This window comes from Crocodylus porosus, unplaced genomic scaffold, assembly GCF_001723895.1.
Source record: "Crocodylus porosus isolate Cpor-Errol unplaced genomic scaffold, CroPor_comp1, whole genome shotgun sequence".
Classification (NCBI taxonomy): domain Eukaryota; kingdom Metazoa; phylum Chordata; order Crocodylia; family Crocodylidae; genus Crocodylus; species Crocodylus porosus.
Window position 1 is genome coordinate 211,326,395 of NW_017728886.1, and position 21,940 is coordinate 211,348,334.

Genomic DNA, 21,940 nt, shown 5'->3' on the forward strand with positions numbered 1-21,940 from the left:
ATGCCTGGTTAACATCTAACCTAATTTCCTCAGTCTCCTGACAGCTGTAGGACATACTGTTAATACATATTATGTACTTTGGTCCTATAAAATTTAGCCGTCAAGCTGCTTTCAGTGAAGATGGGCCTGATTTCCCTTCCCCCCTCCCCCAAATATAGTGAAGCTCAGATCTAATTGGTGCCTTTACTGAGTGAAGCTCAGATCTAATTGCTGCCTTTACTGAGTTGAACCAAACTCCAGTTTATGCATATCTTATAGCTTTGGGTTTCAGCATGGGACTTTACAATAAAGAAATAATTAAGCTATAACGGTAAAGTAAATAGGGGAACAGGTGAATGAGGTCCCAACCTAGAATCATCTCAAAATTTATGTTGTTCTGACATTTTTTAAACTAGATATTTCCTCAAACATCTGTATAAACACCTCTCTTATGAGGCAGGATGCAATAACTTAATTACAAGCAGGATGTCAGATGACTCACCAACCAAGCAAATATCTCTTAAAATTCAAATATCCCATCTAAAAGTAACTATAAACAATTTCCTATTCACTGTGAATATAAAGGCGCTTTAATTCTATGTTTACTTAGCGAGATGCAGAGCCAAAACCTGCTCATTTGGATGTGTGCAACTCTTTTGAAATCTGTGCAGTTGCATATGCACAACTGAGAATAGCTTGGTCCACTTCATGAAAATCAAGACAGGCACAGTTCATTTAATTAGGATATTGGTAGCTATTGTTTGAAGAATTTTGTTATGTCTTTCCTATCCCCTGTAGGAGTTAGGATATAACATTATAACTAGAGATTGGTTTATTCCTGCTAATAGTCTGTTGATTTTATTTTTCTGTTAATCATCTTGTTTCAATTAAAAAAATTAATAAAAGAAATCTCTTTGATTTATCTTTCCCTCACAAACTGTGCAGTTACTATAACTGTTGCTTTTCTACTCCATTGGTATTCTGTTAGATAGAACAATTTGGAATATATGTCATGATCCTATAAAACCATAATTAGACAAACATCTCCCTGACTGCCTTAAAAGTTTTATCTAATAAGTTGTTTATGATATGATGCTTTCATTTCTGGAGGGAAACTGATTACATTGTCATCAGGACATTCAACCTGAATTTGACCTGTGGAAGTAGTCATATGGTACATATAGGCCAGGTACAAACTCTACGTATAAACCAGCATAAGTGATTGGAAACTTCTATACCTGCAACAGAACAGATGTTTTGGGCACATGTTTTGGTTTAAAGATGGCGGAATCCGGTCTAAGGTAGACCTGGATTGATGAGGTATCAGACTTTGTTGGTTTAGGTTAGACCAGTCTATCAAAATTTTGTATCAGGTCCCCTATTGATTCATGTTGGGTCACCATCCACTGGCATCACAGGCTGCTTTGCAGGCTCCCTCTAGCCTCCTGCAGGGAAGCCTGCTAGAATTTTGCCAGACTCTGCTGCACTGGCTGAGCACACAGTGGGCCCCTCCCCCAGGCTGTCACAGAGCCAGCCAGCAAATCTTCTGTCCTTAGCTCCATTTTACACAATGTCCCTAGGTGTGTGGGGGGTGGGGGGATGGGGGGAGGTGTGCCACAGAAGGAAGGATCAGGCCCCTCAGAGCTCCAAGGAACTGCAGGTGGCAGTAGCAGGCACCTGGTGCAATTCCTTTTAGTGTGCTAGGCAGCCCGGCTGGCAGTGATGGGCGGAACATACCATGATGACCCACTCTGGGGCTCTCCTGGAAGGGGGTTAGGGGTGTGTGTCCAGTAACCAATTAGGGGTGGCCCAGCTGCTCTGTAGAAGGAAGGAAGTAGGGGCATGTGCCTGGCAGCCAAATCAGGGGCAGCATCTGCTCAGCTGCATTTGGGTGCCCTTGGCAGTCTCTGGCATGCTGGGAGGTGTGCAGGAACATCCCCAGCCTGATAGCCTTGGTTAGTGCAGGCAGCCTTTGGGTCCCCCTTCCCCCCCACCCCCACCCCCAAGGGTGAACATGTGTTCTGTTCACTCCTGGACTAGCCTAGTCCACTTGGAGAAGCCCATGTAAATTAGTTTTAATCTGCCTCAGGCTTTTTTGAATGCCTGTATTTAGTCAAGCTGGATTAGTACAGAAGAGATTTGTTACAAGTAGGAGAAAAATATGGAACTGCTTGAACTGAGAGAATGCTAATGTTTTGGGGTGGCGACCCACTCTTCTAATCTCTTTTAATTTCTCTTCTAAACAGAAGGCATATGTTTTGGCAGTGGCAATTCTTCCAGAATAGATAGATTGAAATGCTATATTAAATGTACCTGAGTGAAATGTACTGAGGGAAACTCAGCTTATATTTATAACTGAAATCCACACAAAAGTTGTAGTTGAAATATTGGATTTACTGTAGATTTTATATCTCAAACTTGAGAGATGGACTAGGACAATTTTGTATATCTGTATTTTTCTGGTGCTATGAAAACTCAGATTTAATCAGAAAAAATAGATAAAAAAGATTTTTCACTATTTTTTATTCTCTTTATGCAACCACCTAAGGAAGTCATTGAGATATTTTAGTTGTTTTTAGTGCTTTAATAAAAAGGTACATTTATGCTTTATGTATGTATTTTACCTGATTAAAAGAATGACGGCAACTGATTAAAGTACAGTGCATCCAGATCCTATAAATTCTTAGAACAGTGTTTTGGTTACGTTCTATTCTGTTGCAAATCAGTGTATTGGTTAAGCTATTTGTCTTGTATTAACAATATCAGGTGCATGTTTCTCTTTCTATCCATGTTAAATACTATATTTCAGTGGCGACCAACCTTTTTGGCAGGCATGCCACAAATTAGCCCTGCACTCTCCATAAGTGCCACTCTGACCCTCTTTCCCTACCTATACAAACACCTCTGCTTTCCACTCCCTGCCCCGCCCCATGTCCCCCACCTGATCTGCTGCTCTAGTTTCTGCTTCCTCTCCTGTGCACCCTGCCTAAACTGCTGCTCTTGTGGCACATGTGCCACATGTTGTCCATACATGCTGTATTTTTCTCACAAATGTTACCTTCATCTTATATGTATTTGCAGAATTAATAAAATTTTTAAGTAGCAACTTCTTATTCTTATTGAAGATTTCCATTTATTATTTTTAAATTTGAAAAAACAGATACATTAAGAATTTTTGTCTAAAATAAGCAAAAAAAAATGCACAGATTTATGTGTTTAAATAGAATTTGCAACTCTTTCTAGATAAAGGAGATTGACCGTGTAGATCTCCAGTGTTCCCTAGGAGCACAAGACTTGATAAGTAGCCTAAAAGTAATTCAGAGAAAACTATATTTGGAGTAATAAAATCTCTCTTATTCAGTAATAGTTGTAATATGCTGAAAATAGAAGCAAAAAAACAAGGAGAAAGATTAACAAACCACAAACTGAAAAGTTTATATAATTCTTAACCCCACTCTACCACCCTCTGTTGTCTTCTGAAGTGAATAAAAATCAAAGCACCAATTTCAGTGTGTAGAATTGAACTAATTTAAACTTACCTGGTCATAGTAAAGGGGTGTTTGGTTTAATTAGTTAATATTTGTAGGTGTTTTTTTAAGGTACTGTATGTGTAGTTACAAATCAATCTATAACCCAATAAAAGGTGAAAAGTAATTCTTTCTCCGAATCTTGAAGGAGAAATACTGCATATGTTCAATTGAGGTAAATGGAAATCATAACATTAATGTCCTTTATTGTATTATCCTAAAAGTAGGGGTATGTATGGTCAAGAAATACCATTCATTGCCCTTCTATAATAAGGAATTTATAGAAAACTCGCTATAAATATTTTAAGAGGATTAAAATTTACTGTTAGTGAAGTGCTGTCCAAAACTATTTAATGTGTCCAGTTGGTGATTCCTTTTTCACTAAAATATTGATTCCTTAATGCTTATTAGTTTATAGATGCAGTTTGAAAAATAAAGACAATAACTGGGAAATTTATATAACTGACAGAATATTTTTGGCAGGTTTAAAACTGGGCATGGAACAAGATACTTGGGTGATGATCTCAGAGCAGGGAGAGAGACTCTACAAAATGATGTGCAAACAAGGAAATCTGATCAAAGACAGGAAAAGAAAACTAACCACTTTCCCAAAGTGCTTTCTTGGAAGGTACAGTACGTTTTTTATAACTGGTATTTTAACCTACTAGAATTTTATTTTAATTTCTTATGTCACTATATACAAACTGTTATTTATTAAATAAAATTCACAGCAGCTTGCTCACATGCCTAATTTTATTCATGAACTGAGCCAAAATTTAAAGCAATCTTACTGAAATTTACAGGTGTAATCTTACTCCAAAGTTGAATTTCTTTGGAAAATGGCTATAACGTATTGTTAAACACAAGGCTGCCTCAGATTAATTGTTTTATTTTTTGAAGTTAGAATATTTTTTCTCCTTATTTGGTTTATGATAACTCCAAAATTGCTTATCTGATCTTTGAAGGGCCCCCTTTTGCTTATTTGTTTGGGCGTCAGTTTTTTTGTATACTGAGAGCCCTTCATGTCTTTCTCTATCTTAGGAAAGCACAGGCTTCGGGGCAATTTGGTGGACACCTGTAAGTTTCTAAGGGGTGTCCACCAAAATCTGGGGGAATGTTTGTTCACCAGAGCACCCCAAGGGATGACAAGTTTGAACAGTTATAAACTCCTGCAAGACTGTTTCAGGCTGGACATAGGGAAGAATTTCTTTACTGTCCGAGCCCCCAAGGTCTGGAATAGCCTGCCATCGGAGGTGGTTCAAGCACCTACTTTGAACACCTTCAAGAGAAAATTGGATGCATATCTTGCTGGGATCCTATGATCCCAACTGCCTTCCTAATCCTGGGGCAGGGGGCTGGACTCGATGATCTTCAAGGTCCCTTCCAGCCCTAATGTCTATGAAATCTGTGAAATAGAGGACTTCAGCCCATTCATTCATCCTAGAGTATTTATTGCTGTCCTAGATGCAAGTTCAGTATAATGTTGGGAGAAAATTTTGTATTTGGAATACAAAAGGAAATGTTTGCCTAGTTAGTAGGCTTAAAAATAACATGGGCATTTGTTGCAGGGCACTAAGGTGTGCCTGCTCCTTTAAGGGCAGAAACTGCCTAGTGAGAGGGCCCTAGGAGCCAGGCAGAACCTCCACAGGTGCAGGTTACTGTGGCAGCAGGCTAATGAGGGAATTAGCCCGTACTTGCACCTGGTCAGTTGACCAGAAGCAGTCAGGGCCATGGGCACATATAAACCCCAGGACTGAGGCCAGCAGGGGTTAGTTCTCTGGCAGCTGCCAAGGGAAGGAGCTCCTGCAGAGAAGAACTGCCCAGAGATGCAGTGGCCTCCTGATATGCTGCTTACAGGACTAATGGGGCTCCATGAGCTCATCAGGTACCCTGGGCTATGAGGTACTTAATACTTGGGGAGAAATTTGCCTCATTTAAAGAGACAGAGTGCACCCTGTACTGTTTGTATTATGTTATAGCCCAGGGGCTCATATTTTGGTTGTTGTCTGTAATCTGGCGGACGATGGCTGAGGCTATTGGGGAGAAAGCCTCATTGGGGCACACTACCATGTAAAGCCCCACCGCCACCTGTGAGGCATGGGGCATGGTAAAGGAGAAGCTTTGGAGCCACACATGTAACCCATAAGGCTTTGGAGTATTGTAAGGCACTTCCTGAGTGTGGACCCAGTAAGGGGTCCAACAACTCACAGAGGTTAGAGGAGCCTGTCAGGACTGTGACCAAGCAGCAATCTGAAGGCAGCCTCCTGATTAATTATTTAAACCAGGAAGACATGGGAGGCAACATTAGTAGGCACCCATAGGGCGGAGTCAGCATGGTCACAGGGTCCTAGGGACATCACAGCTATCCCTGGAGAGGCTGTATTGTGACAAGATTGTTCAAAGTCTTGAGAAAGATTTAGGTTAATTAATGTTCGGGGTGCAAGTACAAAGGTCAAAGGAGCATTATGAATTGTGGGTTTCATTTATCATAACGTTCTATAGTTTATCTTGGGGAATATCACCTCCTATGTTGCGTATGTAGGCAAATACGTACATATGTATGCAAGCTATGTCTACAATATACACAACATTACCTTAAACAAGTATTATTAAGGTTGAAAAATGAAGAAGCCAAAATTTATAAAATGAATGAAGGTTGCCAGTACCTTACAATGCATTATATTATGCATTATGAATTGGAGAAATAATGACCTGTGAGAGGCTATACATGTTCCTCAAACAAACTAGTCTTTAATTCAGAATCACACGCTATACTTTCTATAGCACACCTGTCTCACTTGGTGCACAAAGTGAATGGTGCTCTTTTAAAGAGCAATTTTTAATACATTTTTTCTCTTTATGTTCAATGTATGGTATTGTGTCTTTTTATTTAACTAGATACTATTCAAACTGTTTTGAAGACAGAATTATTAATTTACTTCCATTCTTTTCTATAATGCTTATTGCTGTAACATCTCTATTTTTCAAACATTATTTTCACAACAATCCTATGAAGTGAATTGAAGTATTATCTCAATTTCATGGATGAGCAATTGAGCACTGAAAGATCAAGATCAAATTAGGCATGAAAAATTAATGGGTACTTCAAGGCCATACTTTTCTAGAGTATTTAACATCATATAGCATTCCATGGGCCAGATTCTATTCATAGCACCATAGAAAAGTTGAGCTGAAAGGGGCCTCAGGATGTCATGTAATCCAATCTCTTGCTTGAGGCAGGTTCATCCTATAGCCTGTCTGTGTCTTGTTCCTAACTCATCATGTCACTCATCCAGTACCATTTTTCTCCTGTAGCCGTTTCCAATCACTAATCCTCAGACTTTCCATCTCTGCTGTTTCTTCCCTCAATCCTGAATTCCTGTTCCCAATGTTATTTCCCACCAGGTTCTAGTCTCCCTGTCTTACCTGCTTGTTCAGTCTGTCTTTCCCCTCACACATCCCTGATCTCCAGTTGCTTCCAGTCCATCCCTGCTGGACCTCATTCCTTAAATGTTTTCCTGGGCTTTATGTCCAGTCTTGTGCCCTTGCTCCACCCACCTACATCCTACATTCTCATTGACTTGTTTCCATATTCACTCAGACCCTTTCATCTCCGCTTCCCCCCAGTTAATAATCCCATCTTCTTGTCCAGCCAGTCCCAGTATGACTCTCAGCTTCCAGTGCTAGTTTCCCTTTTTTATACTTCCCCCATACCCTTCCAAACCCTTACTCTCTTCTTCTTTCCTGTGGCTCTCTGTACTCCTCTTTGCCTTCACGTAAGACAGCTTCTTGCCTATTATATTTGGCCACACTGTAGAGCAATTTTATGGTGCCTGGACTTGGAATAGCCCACAGCAGCCAAAAGATGGACCTGCAAAGAAGTTCCTGTTCAGCTCCTATAGAGCAACCCCAGCTGAAGCATGCTCAATGCAGATGACATTCCTAACTGCAAATCTTTACAGAGCATGTGCAAAGATATATAACTTGGTCAGATTTTCACACTTATGGTGTAAAGTATCTTCTTGAAAAACACCTCTGCCAAATTTCAAGTCATTCCACCTAACTGTAGGAACACTACAGGTTATAATAAAATAAAATATTTACCAGAATTTAGTTGTGTGTATAAAAGATAATGTATATAATTAGTCTTATTTTCAAAAAAGGCTGAATAGTTTTAATTTGAAATAATAAAAACATTACAAAAATTCAGCCTCAAAAGTTAGTTTGGGAAAGTTACAAGCAACTTGAAAGCCTCCTAACAGGAGGTGTTGGGCAGCCTTAGTAATATGCAGTACTATCATTATTTCCTATAATAATAAATACAAGTGAAAACTGAAAACTTGATAGAAAGATTTTATGCAGAATATTTTGGAGAATATTGTATAAATATGAATACTGCACATTGCCACCTGTGAGAAAAACAGTATGTGATGTTACATAGAAATGAACTGAAAAATTAAAAAAATTAAAGATTTTTTTTTTTAATCTAGTGAGTTTGTGTCCTGGTTATTGGAAATTGGAGAGATACACAAAGCTGAAGAAGGTGTACATCTTGGCCAAGCTTTACTAGACAATGGTATTATCCACCATGGTAAATATATTTTTATTTCAACATATGATCACCTCTGTTATGGAGCACGTAAATGATGTCCTTAAGGAAGTGTTGCATGGGTCATTTTTTTCACTGGGTTCTTCCTGCCCTCATCCTCAAGTCAAGTCACAAGATCTGACACTTCTGGAGTACGGTACTGCCAGAACTATTTGAGCAAGCTGTGGAAAATGTTAGTTTGTTTGAGGAACATGTATAGCCTTTCACAGGTCATTATTTCTGTAATTGACTGCTTAGTGCTGTTTAACTTCTGGGACCTTTTAGATTACTTCAGTGCCCCCAAAGCATTAATTAACAGCAGTCTGCAAAAATGCTTTTTTCCTCATCATCTCTTAATTACCTTGCTACTTGTTGATACAGATATTATAAACTACCTAAAGTGGTTTAGAAAGCATACTTTGAATGGGGCTATTATTTACATGAGCAATGGGGGCATTAATTAAGCTAGAGTAATCATAATCTTACGTTATAATGCTAATATAAATAGGTCAATGATGAATCTATACTTACAGTCATCTCGTGCCTAACAATGCATTTATTAAATATCTTCTGGCTCCTCAGAAGTTGTTCAAGAGGCAGGTGGGTTTCTGGTTTTAAATGAGTATCAAGAAATGTTCTTGCTTATTGTACTATTCCCAAAGTTAAAGCTATTTTGCAATGGCCAAGGGAACATGAGGGTTTCAGATGATATCACAGTTCTTTGCTACCAGGCTGGTAAAGGAGTGAGAGAGACAGGGTGATATTTAGCTCTGAGTACCTTAAATGTTATTCAGGTTATTCATTGCACTTGATGTAGTTTTTGACCTTTTAATGTCAGTGGTGTGTATTGTTTTTTTAAACAAGCATTCAGACTGTCAGACAGCATTGTATTTGTATTTTCTACAAACAGAATTTTTTGTCAGGAGAAGGCTTTTGTTGCCCACAGTTCTTCTACTGATCTTTTAAATTGTATCCAAAATATACTTATAGACTCCTTCAACACAGAGTTAAATGACTGTTGTGTGATTTCATGATGAAAGAGTAATTATATTAGAGTGTAGAAGTTTGAGCCAGACATGCTACTTACATTAGTATGTGGATCCAGCTGTGTTGTGGTGAAAATAGAATTCTTAAAATAAGGTTGAATGAACCATCTGTTTTCACAGTAAAAGAGGAGAGAGAGAGAAAAAAACTTGTTGTTATGCACATTGCGAACATTTCAAAGGACTTTGCTATATTCAGATATTCACTGTCTGTCATTTTTTTTCACTGTGGTGGCCATTATTTTAACAGTACAGACTATATCTGTGCTGGTCATTGTACTAGTTGTGTGGATTCTGTGGTAATGGAAAAGGTCTGTTTTCCTTTTTAAAAAAAATATTGCTCCAAGGAGAAATATGTTTGCTTGGTGCAGTGCTGAAACCAGCCTGGAAGCATTTTCTTTGACATTGTGAAGGCTCATAATTATCAGTTATAGGGATGAGCTGCTTTGCTGGATCAGTTACCCTGATGATTATAAATGTAAGCTTCCTTTCAACACAATAAGGCATTTTGTATTTACTAAAATAACATTAAAGTCAACTCATTCAGTTAAATGTCAAGGATATTCAACTCACCCTGTCTAAAAGAAGAACTAGATCAACCATTATGCTAAAACTTGCACAAAAAACTTTTTTTAATGTCCCCAAAACTCTATAACTTTCTTTAATTTATTTTCCCCGTTTCTGAATATACAAGTTCCAGTCAATGGATAATTTATGAAAAAAATTAAAAAAGATTACCAGTATGGTGTGATTTGGATAATTTAGAAAATAATCCATATTTTTGTGTGCTTCTCTGGATTTTGAACTGTTTAAGTAGTTTGGAAAACTGAGGAATCTAGAAGAATTCTTTTTTGTTGTTTGGACATGAATAAGTTTATTCATAGATTCATAGAGTGTAGAGTCAGAAGGGACCACAAAGGATCATCGTGTCTGACCCCCCTGTCCCTGGCAGGAAAGAGGACTGAGGTTAGATGACCCCAGCCAGGTGACTGTCTAGCCTCCTCTTGAAGACCTCCAAGTTAGGTGATAGTACCACCTCTCTTGGAAGCCCATTCCAGATTCTGGCCACCCTTACTGTAAAAAATGTCTTCCTAATGTCTAACCTGAATCTACTCTCCACTAGTTTGCACCCATTATTCCTAGTTACTCCCTGGGGTGCTCTGGTAAATAGTGCATCACCAGTTCCCTGTTGTCCTCCCTTGAAAAACTTGTAGGCGGCTACAAGGTCTCCCCTCAGACATCTCTTGTGAAGGCTGAAGAGATCCAGATCCCTCAACCTCCCCTATAGGGTCTTTTACAGAGGCCACTAATCATGCGAGTGGCCCTCCTCTGAACCCTCTCCAGATTCTCTGTGTCCCTCTTGAAGTGCGGCACCCAAAATTGGACACAGTACTCCAACTGCGGCCTGACCAGTGCTACATAGAGGAGGAGCATCACCTCCCTCTATCTGTTGATCATGCATCTGCTAATGCACAACAAGGTGTGATTGGCCTTGTTGATGGCCTCATTACATTGCCAGCTCATATTCATCTTGGATTCAACTATGACTCCAAGATTCCTTTCAGCCACTGAGCTGCTGAGGAGGTCATTTCCCAACCTATAGGTGTACTGGGGATTCCACCTCCGTAGGTGAAGTACCTTACATTTATCTTTGTTGAATTGCATCCTATTTCATTCTGCCTATTGATCCAACTTGTCCAGATCGGCCTGTATCTGCTCCCTGCCCTCCGGTGTGTTAACTTTGCTCCATAACTTGGTATCATCTGCGAATTTGTAGAGGGTACTCTCCACACCCTTGTCCAAATTGCCGAAGAAAATATTAAATAACAGCGGTCCAAAGACCAAACCTAGTGGGACCCCACTGCCCACCTCCTTCCAGGCCAAGAACGACCCATCCAGTACCATTCTCTGGGTGTGGTCCCTAAGCCAGTTGGCCACCAACCTGACTGTGTATGCATGCACTCCACAGCCTGCTAGCTTCCCTATGAAAATAGGATGCGAAACTATGTCGAAGGCCTTCTTAAAATCCAGGTAGATGACATCAACCTCAGCTCCTGTTTGTCAGGCAGGATCTACCTGTGATGAACCCATGCTGGTTTCCTTTCAGCATTATTTCCCCTGGTGGGCCTTCACAAATGTGCTTTTTGATGATTTTTTCTAGTATTTTCCCAAGGATAGAAGTAAGACTGACTGGCCTAAAGTTACCTGGCTCATCCCTTCTCCCCTTATTAAAAATGGGCACCACATTGGCCCTTTTTCAGTCCTCAGGGACCTGGACATCTGGTGTATTTCTGGTGTACGTATAATTCATTTTAACATCAGTGAAAGTTCCATACTAGATAGTCATTTGTTCATTCAGTTAGCATAGATTAAAGAACATAACAGAACACAAAGGGAAAAAGAAATTTTACTTTTTATAAACAGCTGAATAAATTCCATGGAACAAATGTTGACATCACTTAGGTAAAACCTCCATTGAGAAATAATGTCAGTTTGACCTGGTACCATGCATTTTATTTTTATAAATGGCTTGTGTAATTATTTAAAGTGATATGCTATCTTCTTAAACATACTTTTCAAACAGAATAGGTCATTTATATAGTATATGTCTCCTGTTACCAAAGTCAGAGGACCTCATCATAATTAATACTTTTTATTTTTACAATGCCCTGGTGAAAAGGGAAGTACTGTAGTCCTTGTTTCGCATACATAGCGCTGCAGCATAGGAAGATAAAATGGTCTCAGAAATCATGAGGAATGTCTGGGATAGAGAAATAAATTGAACCCAAGTTCCATGGTAGCATGACAATTACAGGACCATCTTTCCTATTGAACAGAACAACCTAGGCCTTATGGCATAAAAACAATAAAAGAAAAATGGTCTTTTTTTACCAGGATGTTAACTTCAGTGGAAAGTTAACTGAAAAAGGCTGCATGATTGATGATATTTCATGATTATATTAAATGCATGATTATATGAAAAACTCTTTATCTTGTTATTTGATCTCTTGGGTGGATCTAGGATTTTGAAAAGGGGGTGCAGATGGTGTAGCACATCGACACACAGTCTTCTCCAGTTAAAGAAATTAGAAACTTTTCTAATGTGCTAGGAGACAAGCACTACATTATTCAGTTTAAGATCAAAGCAAAAACAAATATAACTTTATTGGAATGTGCACTAATTTCCAGCTAGATTATATATAAAATTTAGAAAAAACACAACAAACGAAGCAAAAAGTAGTAAAAAGATATTGTTCCATTAGTCTTGCAGTCTTTATAATTAAATGTACATCTCTTATTCAGATTTGTAAAAGAAAATCTTGTCTCCTTGAGTAACCTGAGTTATGTTTACCTGAGTTAATATTACCGCATCTCGGAGTTTTTAGCTACAGCTAAAAACAATCTACAGGGCTGTGAAATAGACGATAGGAATTACAAGGAATGTCTAATACAGCAAAATTACAGAAGAAAGGCTAGCTTGAATAGTGGACCATCAAAACCATTTAAAAGGTGAGAGTGTTGCTAACACTTGTTGAGTGAAGAGAGATTAGCAGGAGTCAGATAGATTATAATGAGCCATGAAGACAACTGACTTCCTCAGCGCGGCTTGAATACAAATGCTGCTACCATTCCCAGGCGGTTGGCTTTAAAGTTTGGGTGCGGTGAGAATCAAAGAGGGGTGCAATTATACTACTGTACCCATCCTGGATCTGCCCCTGTATCAACTTGCTCCTTTTTTTGGGTGTAGTTTTTGCAAGTATATTTGTGTTCCTGTGCTTGACTTAAACTGGTTTATGTGCAACTTTGTTAAGTGACCAGAAACTGGTTTAAACCTGTAACAGAACACATGGTCAGTGCACATAAATCAGTTTCAAAATGGCTGAAACTGGTTTAAGATAAATCCGGTCTAATATAGTAGCAGACTTAACTGATTCGGGTCAAATGAGTTTATGGAACTTCTGTGACAGGCCCCTTCCTGGTTCAAGTTAAATCAGAGTCCTCCCAGCATGCTTTGCAGCTCTGTGCTGTGCTGTGCTGTGCTGTGCTGTCTGCTTCAGAGAGAAGGGTTGGTTCTTCCCCTCTGCTTCCTAGCCAGGGCCTCACTGGATGGATCACTGCTCTCCCCCCACCCCCAGCAAATCCTGGCTAGGGTTTGGGGCCAGGGAGTGGGGTTGAACTCCCCTTCCTCTGAGTATGGAGCTGCCCTGCCCTGCTTACTTACTGCTGCCTGCGACTGTGGACTACCTATCCCAGAAGCACTTGGAAGCAGGAAGAAACACATCCCAGAAACACCTGAAAGCAGGAACAATCCCACAGACTCCTGCTGCTGTGATTATGGACTGCAAATCCCAGAGACCTTGCAGGCATCAGGAAGAGAAAGTGAACACACAGCCGAGCTGTGTTTAATGCTCACTTTAGAGGAAACTAATTCTTGTTCAAACTTTTATGAATTCAATGCCACTACTTTTTCCCCAACCACCCCCTTCTCAGCCAGGGAGGCATCTCCCCACCCAGGCATACTCTCCTGCTAGCTCTGAGCTGGGTCCTGGCCTCTGCTTGGAGGGCTTTTCTCTTCCCTTCCTTTGGCAGGGGCTGGCAGGTGTGCTCTAGTGCCTCCCCCCCGGCTTCTGGCTTGAGCCACTGCAGGCATGTGGTCGCATTTCCTGAATCAAAAGTGAGTGCTAATTTGCTTATCAGTTTAATCTCTGCATTTTAGACTAATTTGCAAAGATTGAATCAATTCAGCCTTGGGCTTTTTGACTGTCTGTACATAGCCAACATGAACTACCAAAGAACTGCTCTAGCAAAATTGGTTAATATGTTCTTTGGTTGCAGAAAAATGGGTGCTAATGGGATGTAAAGGTCCAGTGAGATTGCCTCTTCACATGGGATTGGGAAGGCATATTGGTATATTCATTATAGTAGAAGATAATTCACAAAAGGGCACAGAAATGAGACAGAACATAAAGGAAGGCCACAAAAAAAGACCTCAGAACTGGAAAACAAACAGGGAGGTGTTACTTGCTGTTGCAGAGCACAGGTTGTGCCTGCCACTTTAAGGGGTCTGGGCAGGTGGGAGCAGCCTGCAGGTGAGAGCAAGCCCAATCAGGTGGTCATGTGTTAGGCAGGAGGGTGGGAGCCTCGGCATTGCTGCAGGTGGCCAAAGGAACAACATCACCCAGCTGGAGATCTGCTGCTTCCAGAACAGCTTGGAGGTTCAGGGTAGGAATTATGGGGGTAGAGGAGGTTCCTGGTACTGGGGAATGGCCTAAAACTACACCCTATTGGGGAGGATGGTGTAGTGGGACTGCTTGTGGTGGGGCAGTCTCCACGAAATGCCACACCTGTGCCTCCCCAGTGAAAGGTGAGTATGTGGTGCCCCACTGCTTTGTGAGACACCTTCCCCTCCACAGGGTCAAGGGGAGCTCATGGCAACAGAAAAGCATAGGGCAAAGGCCCATTGAGTGGGGCCTGAGGTGGGGTCGAGGCCAATTGAAGGGGGCCTGAGACAAGGCCGAGGCCCACTGAGTGAGGCCTAAGGCCCAAGGGGCTTTAGGCCCAGCAGTCCAGTGGAGGGCAGGATAGAAGCCCAGTAAGGAACCTGGGTGTTGAGGCCCCACTGAAGGGCAGGGTACTGAAGCCCCAGTATGAGGCCACAGGAAAAAGCCCCAGAGAGGGGGGGCCTGAGGCCCAGGTAGGTCTGAGGATGCCTGAGGCCAAGTTCAAGCTGGGTGTAGCCAAGTGCAAACCAGTTAAGGGGCCGGGGGAGTATTAGTGGATATGGATGCCATCTGTGAGGCACTGGACACGGTATAAGGGGAATTTCAGAGCCATGTATTCACCCTTGGCATCAGGGCAATTAAACGGGCAGCCTCTTGCCTAGGAACAACTTTAGATACAATAAAGGCGTGGTGAAAAGCACAGGAAAGGCAGGTGGGTGGGCCAACATTCGGAATGGCCCTGGGATAGCCCACTTGTTACACTTGCTTTGTCAAGGGCTGATTGTTGGCTTGATAACTGTGTACAGAGACCTATACATGGAAGAGGTGGTATCCGATAGTGGGGTCTTTTCCGTTTTGCTGACAAAATAAAGTCATGTGACTAGTAGTTGAAGATAGAAATATTTCAGATTTGAAATCAAGCCAACATTTCCTTGGAGTGAGGGTAACTAAATCCGGGACTTACCAGTGCTTGATGTCTTTAAAATGAGTTTAGATTCTTTTCTAGGAGACTTTCTTTAATCCATTTCTGGGAGACATTTGTAGCCAATGTATGGAGCGGCTTTGGTTGAACAGTCATGGCACTCCTCTCTTCTCTTGGAATTTTATTTTCCCCTATTTTTTCTGTCCTTCCTTGATGGGTCTTTTGGAGAATTGGATGGTCTTCCCTACCCACAACATTCTAGCAAAACTAGCAATTCTGTGCTAAAAATATAATAAAATAAAACCTCTTACTTCAGAGTTTCAGCAAGGGACAGGGAGGGATGTTTACTGATGAGCAGTTGGTCATAAGTATTCTGAATTTTTTCTTGTCTTTCTCTGAAGTAGCTGAAGGTTGGGCCCAATTGAAGAAGGGATGGTATGGTGGACTAGTGCTTCAAGGCCGTGCAGATACTTACTTTTGTGCATCTTGCTCAAATAAATTATGTTTCATTAGGGCCTGACTTGAGGTTAGAAAGGCATTTTCCCACAAATTAGGCTAGTAAGTATCTTGGTATATTTTTGGGACTAGGATCCTTTGGGTAATGTATCATTTAATTAGTTGTATGCCATTAGTGGTACCTTGGTCTATCTTGTTCTTTCCCTGACACACATGCAACAGCTTGGTTTCTTGTGGACTGAAGCTCTTTGGTTTAGCTGGACTAATGGGGCTCAATAAAGAGTGGATGACATGAATTGGCTAGAACAACCAGATGTCTAGGTCAGATGATCTAGTGTTCCCTTCAGACCTTAAATTCTGGTTAAATCTATGACTGGTGTCATTTGGTGGTGGTATATAAAGAACGAATTACTTCGTGTCATATGGGTTGCCTTCCTGCCTATGCAGAATCAGAATTCTTTGGTTAGCTTTCCATGATTACTTTTTGCTTTAGTTACAGATAAGCACCAGTTCAAACCTGAACACATGCTCTACAGATTCCGTTATGATGATGGAACATACTATCCACGAAATGAAATGCAGGATGTTATTTCCAAGGTACAAAAGTACTGTTATTAATAAAAATGTGTTGGAGATGAAACTCAGGTTACGTATCAAACAAAAACACACCGTTAGGACAAAGTCAGTCCCTGGACACTTCCATATATCTCGCATTAATGTGAATCAGAGTAAATAACGCATATCTGAAGTCAAGTTTTGGCTCTTGGCTTACTGCAAATCCTGTAGAAACAAGGAAATGCATTTGCTAAAAATGATTTTTTTTTCAGCAGACATTGCAAAATCATATTAGAGATGCTTGTTCCTTTTTCAATGACCTTGCATTTAAAAAAAGCAAACAGTATGGCTGTTTTAGACGGGCATTCCTTTTGCCTGCTTTTTCAAATCTGACTGGCCTTTGATATTCCTTTAGTGAGGAAACAGTATCATATTTTTTGTACACAGCACACGCCTTTTACCAAAATTCAAGTGTTGGAAATTGGGTGCATTTAATAACAAGGGAAATATAGTAATAACAGTTTCTGCCTCTGCTGGGCGGGAAAGCAAAAGTAATGCTGCAGCAATAAGGCTCTGTAGCTGCTGTCTGTGGTACTCTCCCCATCCTTCCTCCCTTTCCTTCCCCCTGCTTGCAGAGATTCCTGTTGTAGAAGGTGCTACTCAGTTACTCTTACAGTATGTTCAAAGATAGATTTTTTTTCTTCATTTTGCCTTTCAAAAACAAGGTGTATATCTTATTCAGGGGTGTGTCTGTATGTTTAAAAATGGTATTTTTTTTTCTCAAGACATTAGAAGTCACCTGAGGTTTTAGCAGACATTTAAGTTGTGTGATTTTTTTATATTCACAGTGAATTTGTTAATAGAAGGAATAAAGCAAAAGTCACTCTTAGCCCCATTGATGATTCTAGTTTATGATTCTGTTGAATTCAACAAATGTAAACTGAGGTCACTTTATTTTTTCCCAACCTATTCTGTTATGATAGTTACTTCACTGCTTTTTCTCCTTGCTGGTTGCAAATATTGAGTATCTCTGAGTTAGCTGGCACAGCAATGTGTAGCAGAGTTTCTGCCTAAAACTTTTCATTTATTTTGTGTTGTTGGTGTAGTGTGTGTCCTCATTTTCTTGTTATTTTTTTTTTACATATTTTTATATACTGGTGTGCTTTCAGGAAAATGCTGTGGTGAAAACACTTGAAAGTCAAAAAAGTATGATTTTTATATTCAAATACTTTTGAGTCATGTCATATCAAATTTTTTAATTTGTTTGTTTAGTGTATAGTGAGTTGTGTTTCACTTTGTCAATAAAAGTTTAGGGTTTTTTTATTTTTTTGGAAGCTTCAGAAATTATTTTCATATATGAAAACATGTCTATAAAATTTATGTTCTACTTTTAAATATAAATGGATTCCAAGATTTGATTGGTTAAGATTTGCTAAAATATGCATGAACTGTGCTATTTCATTCACTGTAAAAGGATTTAAACATATCCTTATTTTTAACAGGGTGTAAGATTGTACTGTCGTCTTCACAGCCTGTTTACTCCAGTAATAAGGTGAGGCCACATGTTAAGTATTTACTGACTCTCTTAGAATAAATTCAGATATGAAGAGTAGATACTATATATAAAATTGGGCCAAATTCTGCCTCGTCCTTAATTCCAGTTAAGGAGTTGATCTCGGGGCAGCCTCTAAGCATCTACATCTAAGGTACACAAAATTATTAAAAACAGCATAGATAATGCTTGTATTGATTTGTGTGTAACATAGAGGGATTTATTTTTCTGTTTTTAAACAGGGATAAAGATTACCACCTAAGGACCTACAAATCTGTAGTCATGGCTAACAAACTGATAGACTGGCTGATTGCACAGGCAAGTGTATTTTTAGGTTGATCTTTTCTGCATATTGAGGTTGCATCCTTCCATAGAAAGTAGTGGTTTATTGAGTGAAGCAACTGGCAAATAGCTTGTCCAAAAATTCTAATTTTTAAAACTGAGTTTCTATAAATATAGAACTATTAGTTCTGTAACTATTAGTTGTATAAAATGGCAGAAATTGCCTGACAGTGGCCAAAGGCTGATCTTCCTGTGTTGCAAACTGAAGTTTTAATTTTTGTGTGGTTTGCTTAATTCTTTCCTGATACAATATACAGCAGTGTTTGTAATTTTTTAAAAACAGGGTAGGAGCTATAGATTACCTACTAGGCAAAAAGAAGTGGCAGGGAGAAGTTTACAATCAGGGAATTCCGCTTTAGGCAAATATTTGTATTGAAAGAGGATAGTAGTAACTTGAAGGCTGAGTGATGTACCATTTTTTCTCTGAATTTAGATAGTTCTCAGCCAGTGTGGTTCTGTGCTACTATTATATAGGGCTGCAAAATCTGACAAGAATAGAGGTTCTTTGGGAATAGGATCTGACAGCAATTGAGTGAGAGCGCAGATTCAAGAATCCCTTCTGTACAAATTTTATACCTTCAGAATAAATTAGGGTACTTCTCATGTGTATTGGGACAATACTAAATGTGAAAATGAACATGGCTTATAAATATTACATGTTTACAAATTATTTGTAGCATCATTTTACAAATTAAAGCCATCATTGTTCTTTGAGTATGTTTAAATATACACGTCAGCAGAAATGTTGGAATAAGTAATGGAAGAATCACAGACAATAAATTAGAATAAGTGTAAAGAATGAAAATAATTGGGAGAAAAGTTGATAACCAAAAATATTAGAAAAGATTTAGGATATCTTATGAACTTTGGTTTAGGCTTATTTTCTGGAATATCTATGTTACCTGAATATTTTGACAATGCAGTGTCACCATCAGGATTCAATATTTTAGACTAAGGCTATCTAAATAGCAGCCCATATGCCACAAGTTAAGATGCAGTACCTGACTCCTGTCTAGCTGCATCTCTCCTGCATTGTTCTGTCTGCAACAGTAGCTGGAGTTGCTGGGATCCCACGCTGTCATATACTTCCTGCCTCTGCCCCAAGGATAGGACAGGGTAAAGCAGCTTGGGATGGGGGCCTGAGAGCAAGCCCAAGTCTGTGTGGGCATGTGGTGCAACAGTGGCAAGTGGGGAAGCACATGGGGAAGCACATGTGTGGTTGGGAAGAGCTCCTGTGTAGTACAGCGGGCCATGTATAATGCATGATAACCCAGGGAGGGCTGTAGCTCACCCTGGCCTGTATCCCATGTGCTTAGAAGTTGGACATCCCTGTTTTATAAAATTACATGCCTAATAGTAGGCATGTCATCATTGTGAAGATAGTGAACATGTTATTATGCAGGAGCATAATTTACTCATACTTTTGTCCACAGTTTCCATTCTTTTAGTGTTATGGATATACAGTAGAATACCTTTTTCAGAGTGTTATTACATACCACTTATTCTGATTTAACAGGGAGATTGCCGAACCAGGGAGGAAGCAATGATCTTTGGTGTAGCTCTTTGCGACAATGGGTTTATGCACCATGGTAAGCACATTTTGTACAAGTTCTCACTCATGTTTCATTAAATTGCTTCTGCATTGTAAGAAGAAAATAAAGGAACTCATTTAAGAGATTAGAAAAGGTAGATAGGCAAGTCAGTAAATGGTTTCAGTTGTCTCTGAAAAAACATTTTAAATATTTCACAAAATATTTAACAGAATTCTTGTGTTACTTAGAGTTAATTAAGAATATACCCTGTGTGTGTGTGTGTGTGTGTGTGTGTGTTTGTGGTGGGGCCATTAGTCTTTGAAAGATTTATGGAGGCATTTTTGTTAGTAATCATTACTAAGAAATATTGGAGCTTTGAATACAATCTGATCTCTGCCTAGGAGCCCTGCCATTGTAAGTCAGCCAACATAAATGCAGTGGAGTTGAGATAAGGAACAATGTGAAAAAATGATGAAAAGAAAATGGAAGGGATCACGGGAAGAAATGATTCTTAAGTGTATGGACAGACAAAAGAGAAGGAAAATTAGTTTGCTAATATCTTTTATTGGGCTAACCATATAATTGGGAGATAGGCTGGGTAATCTTTTGGGGGAAGAAATAGATATAGCCCCAGTAAACATTAGGTAGAATGATTTTTGATCTCTTACTTGAACAAAAATAAGGGGAAATGCGTATTAAACTTGTGGATCAAAGATAAATTATGAGCACACCAAGTAATGAACAGTTAAATATATATTCCTAATTTATGTAAAACAATAAGACAATTCCAGACAGAAGAGGGCTGTTACTTTCTGAGGAGCATTGAGAGGTTTGCAGAGGGAGCAAGTAAATTGTAATGAGCCATAGAGAAGGCAGGGTAGAGTCACACCTTGCACCTAGACTAAGTCAGAGCTACATAAGCATTTGTAAGCAACTGCTTACTTCATCAAATGATATGAAGGGTATGAACCATAAAACCACTGTCAGTGTTGAGTCCATGGTTCATAGTGTCCAGTAATGTTTGTGTCTAAGCTTGTCTTCTCAAAAGATTGTGTTCATTTCCCTTGAGGCAAGGGCCGTGAAGTCAGAGAGAGAATGGAAGAAATAAAATAAGGGGTAGCCTCATTGTCTTTTCAGCAACTTTTTTTTCTTTTTCAATATAAAAATAGTCTCAATCTGCTGTTGTAGTCAGTCCTTTGTCCCAAACCCCTTCATTCCTAATTACTAACTTGGCACATTTCACCACCTGAAAAGTGCCAAGGTTCGATAGTAAACAGCGATCTTCAACAGGCCTAAGTACAGAGGTTCAAAAAACCTGAGGTGGAATCAGTTCAATCTTTACAAGTTTTTCTAAGCTGCATAGCTTGAACTGATAAGCAGCTGAACTGACGTTCAGTGTTTGGGTGGCCAAGACAGGCAGAAGCTTGCACCAGCTCAATCCAGGAGCCTGGAGGCTCTCATGTACACTACCCCTTATGGCCAGCTGCCTTAGGCTGCTAAACCCAGTCCAGTGGCAGCCCAGGCCTGGCTGGCTGCTGGACATTATCCATGTACTCCCCCTGCCCTATAAGCTTCAGGGAGGAGAAAGCCAGCAGAAAATCTCTCCCTAGAACTTGCCTCTGAGAAGGGGGTGGGGAGGGGGAATGCATTACCTGGCCCTGTCCCCCACCCCCTTTTGGGGTCTCCCTGGTAAAGGAAAAGCCCCCCCTGGGTGGCTGTTCATCCACCACAGCCTAGATAGCAGGGCTTTGATTGGCTCAGTTCTGCCCCCTCCCCAGTCCCATGTGTGTGCGAGGTGGTGGGGGAATACACACACCTGGACTGGCACTGCCCCCACCCTTCCCCTACTGGGTTCTGCCCACTATGGAGGAAATACCCCACTGGGGGTTTTCGCTCCCCTGCAGCCAACTCGCAGGGCTGGAATCAGCTCAGCCCTGCCTCCTCCCCAAGATGGGGTGGAGCTGATCCCCACCTGACTTACTGGGCTGTGGGATTACAAAAAGTCCCACTGGGGGCTGTCATCACCCCATGCCATCCAGACTTCATCTGGCAGACTAGTGCCAGGCCAGGCCAGGCCAGTGCGTTCTCCTCCCTGCCCCCCTGCACCAGGCAGACGCTGGATGGGGGCATGGCAGTGACTGTCCAGGCTGGGCTGGTGCATTTCTTTCCCTGCCACTGTCTCTTACAGGTGAGCAAAAAGCCCCCAGTGGGAGCTTTCCCCC

General features: G+C 40.4%; 1 protein-coding gene across 1 annotated transcript in view; it reads left to right on the forward strand.

Moving 5' to 3' along the window:
• PREX2 (phosphatidylinositol-3,4,5-trisphosphate dependent Rac exchange factor 2) overlaps positions 1-21,940 on the forward strand; it is a 296,072-nt gene that overhangs the window by 118,713 nt on the left and 155,419 nt on the right. Inside the window, exons 10-15 of the mRNA XM_019548936.1 lie at positions 3,990-4,134; positions 7,997-8,097; positions 16,231-16,334; positions 17,795-17,844; positions 18,087-18,162; positions 19,703-19,775. Coding sequence (XP_019404481.1) covers positions 3,990-4,134; positions 7,997-8,097; positions 16,231-16,334; positions 17,795-17,844; positions 18,087-18,162; positions 19,703-19,775 — 549 coding nt within the window. The remainder of the gene's footprint in view (positions 1-3,989; positions 4,135-7,996; positions 8,098-16,230; positions 16,335-17,794; positions 17,845-18,086; positions 18,163-19,702; positions 19,776-21,940) is intronic.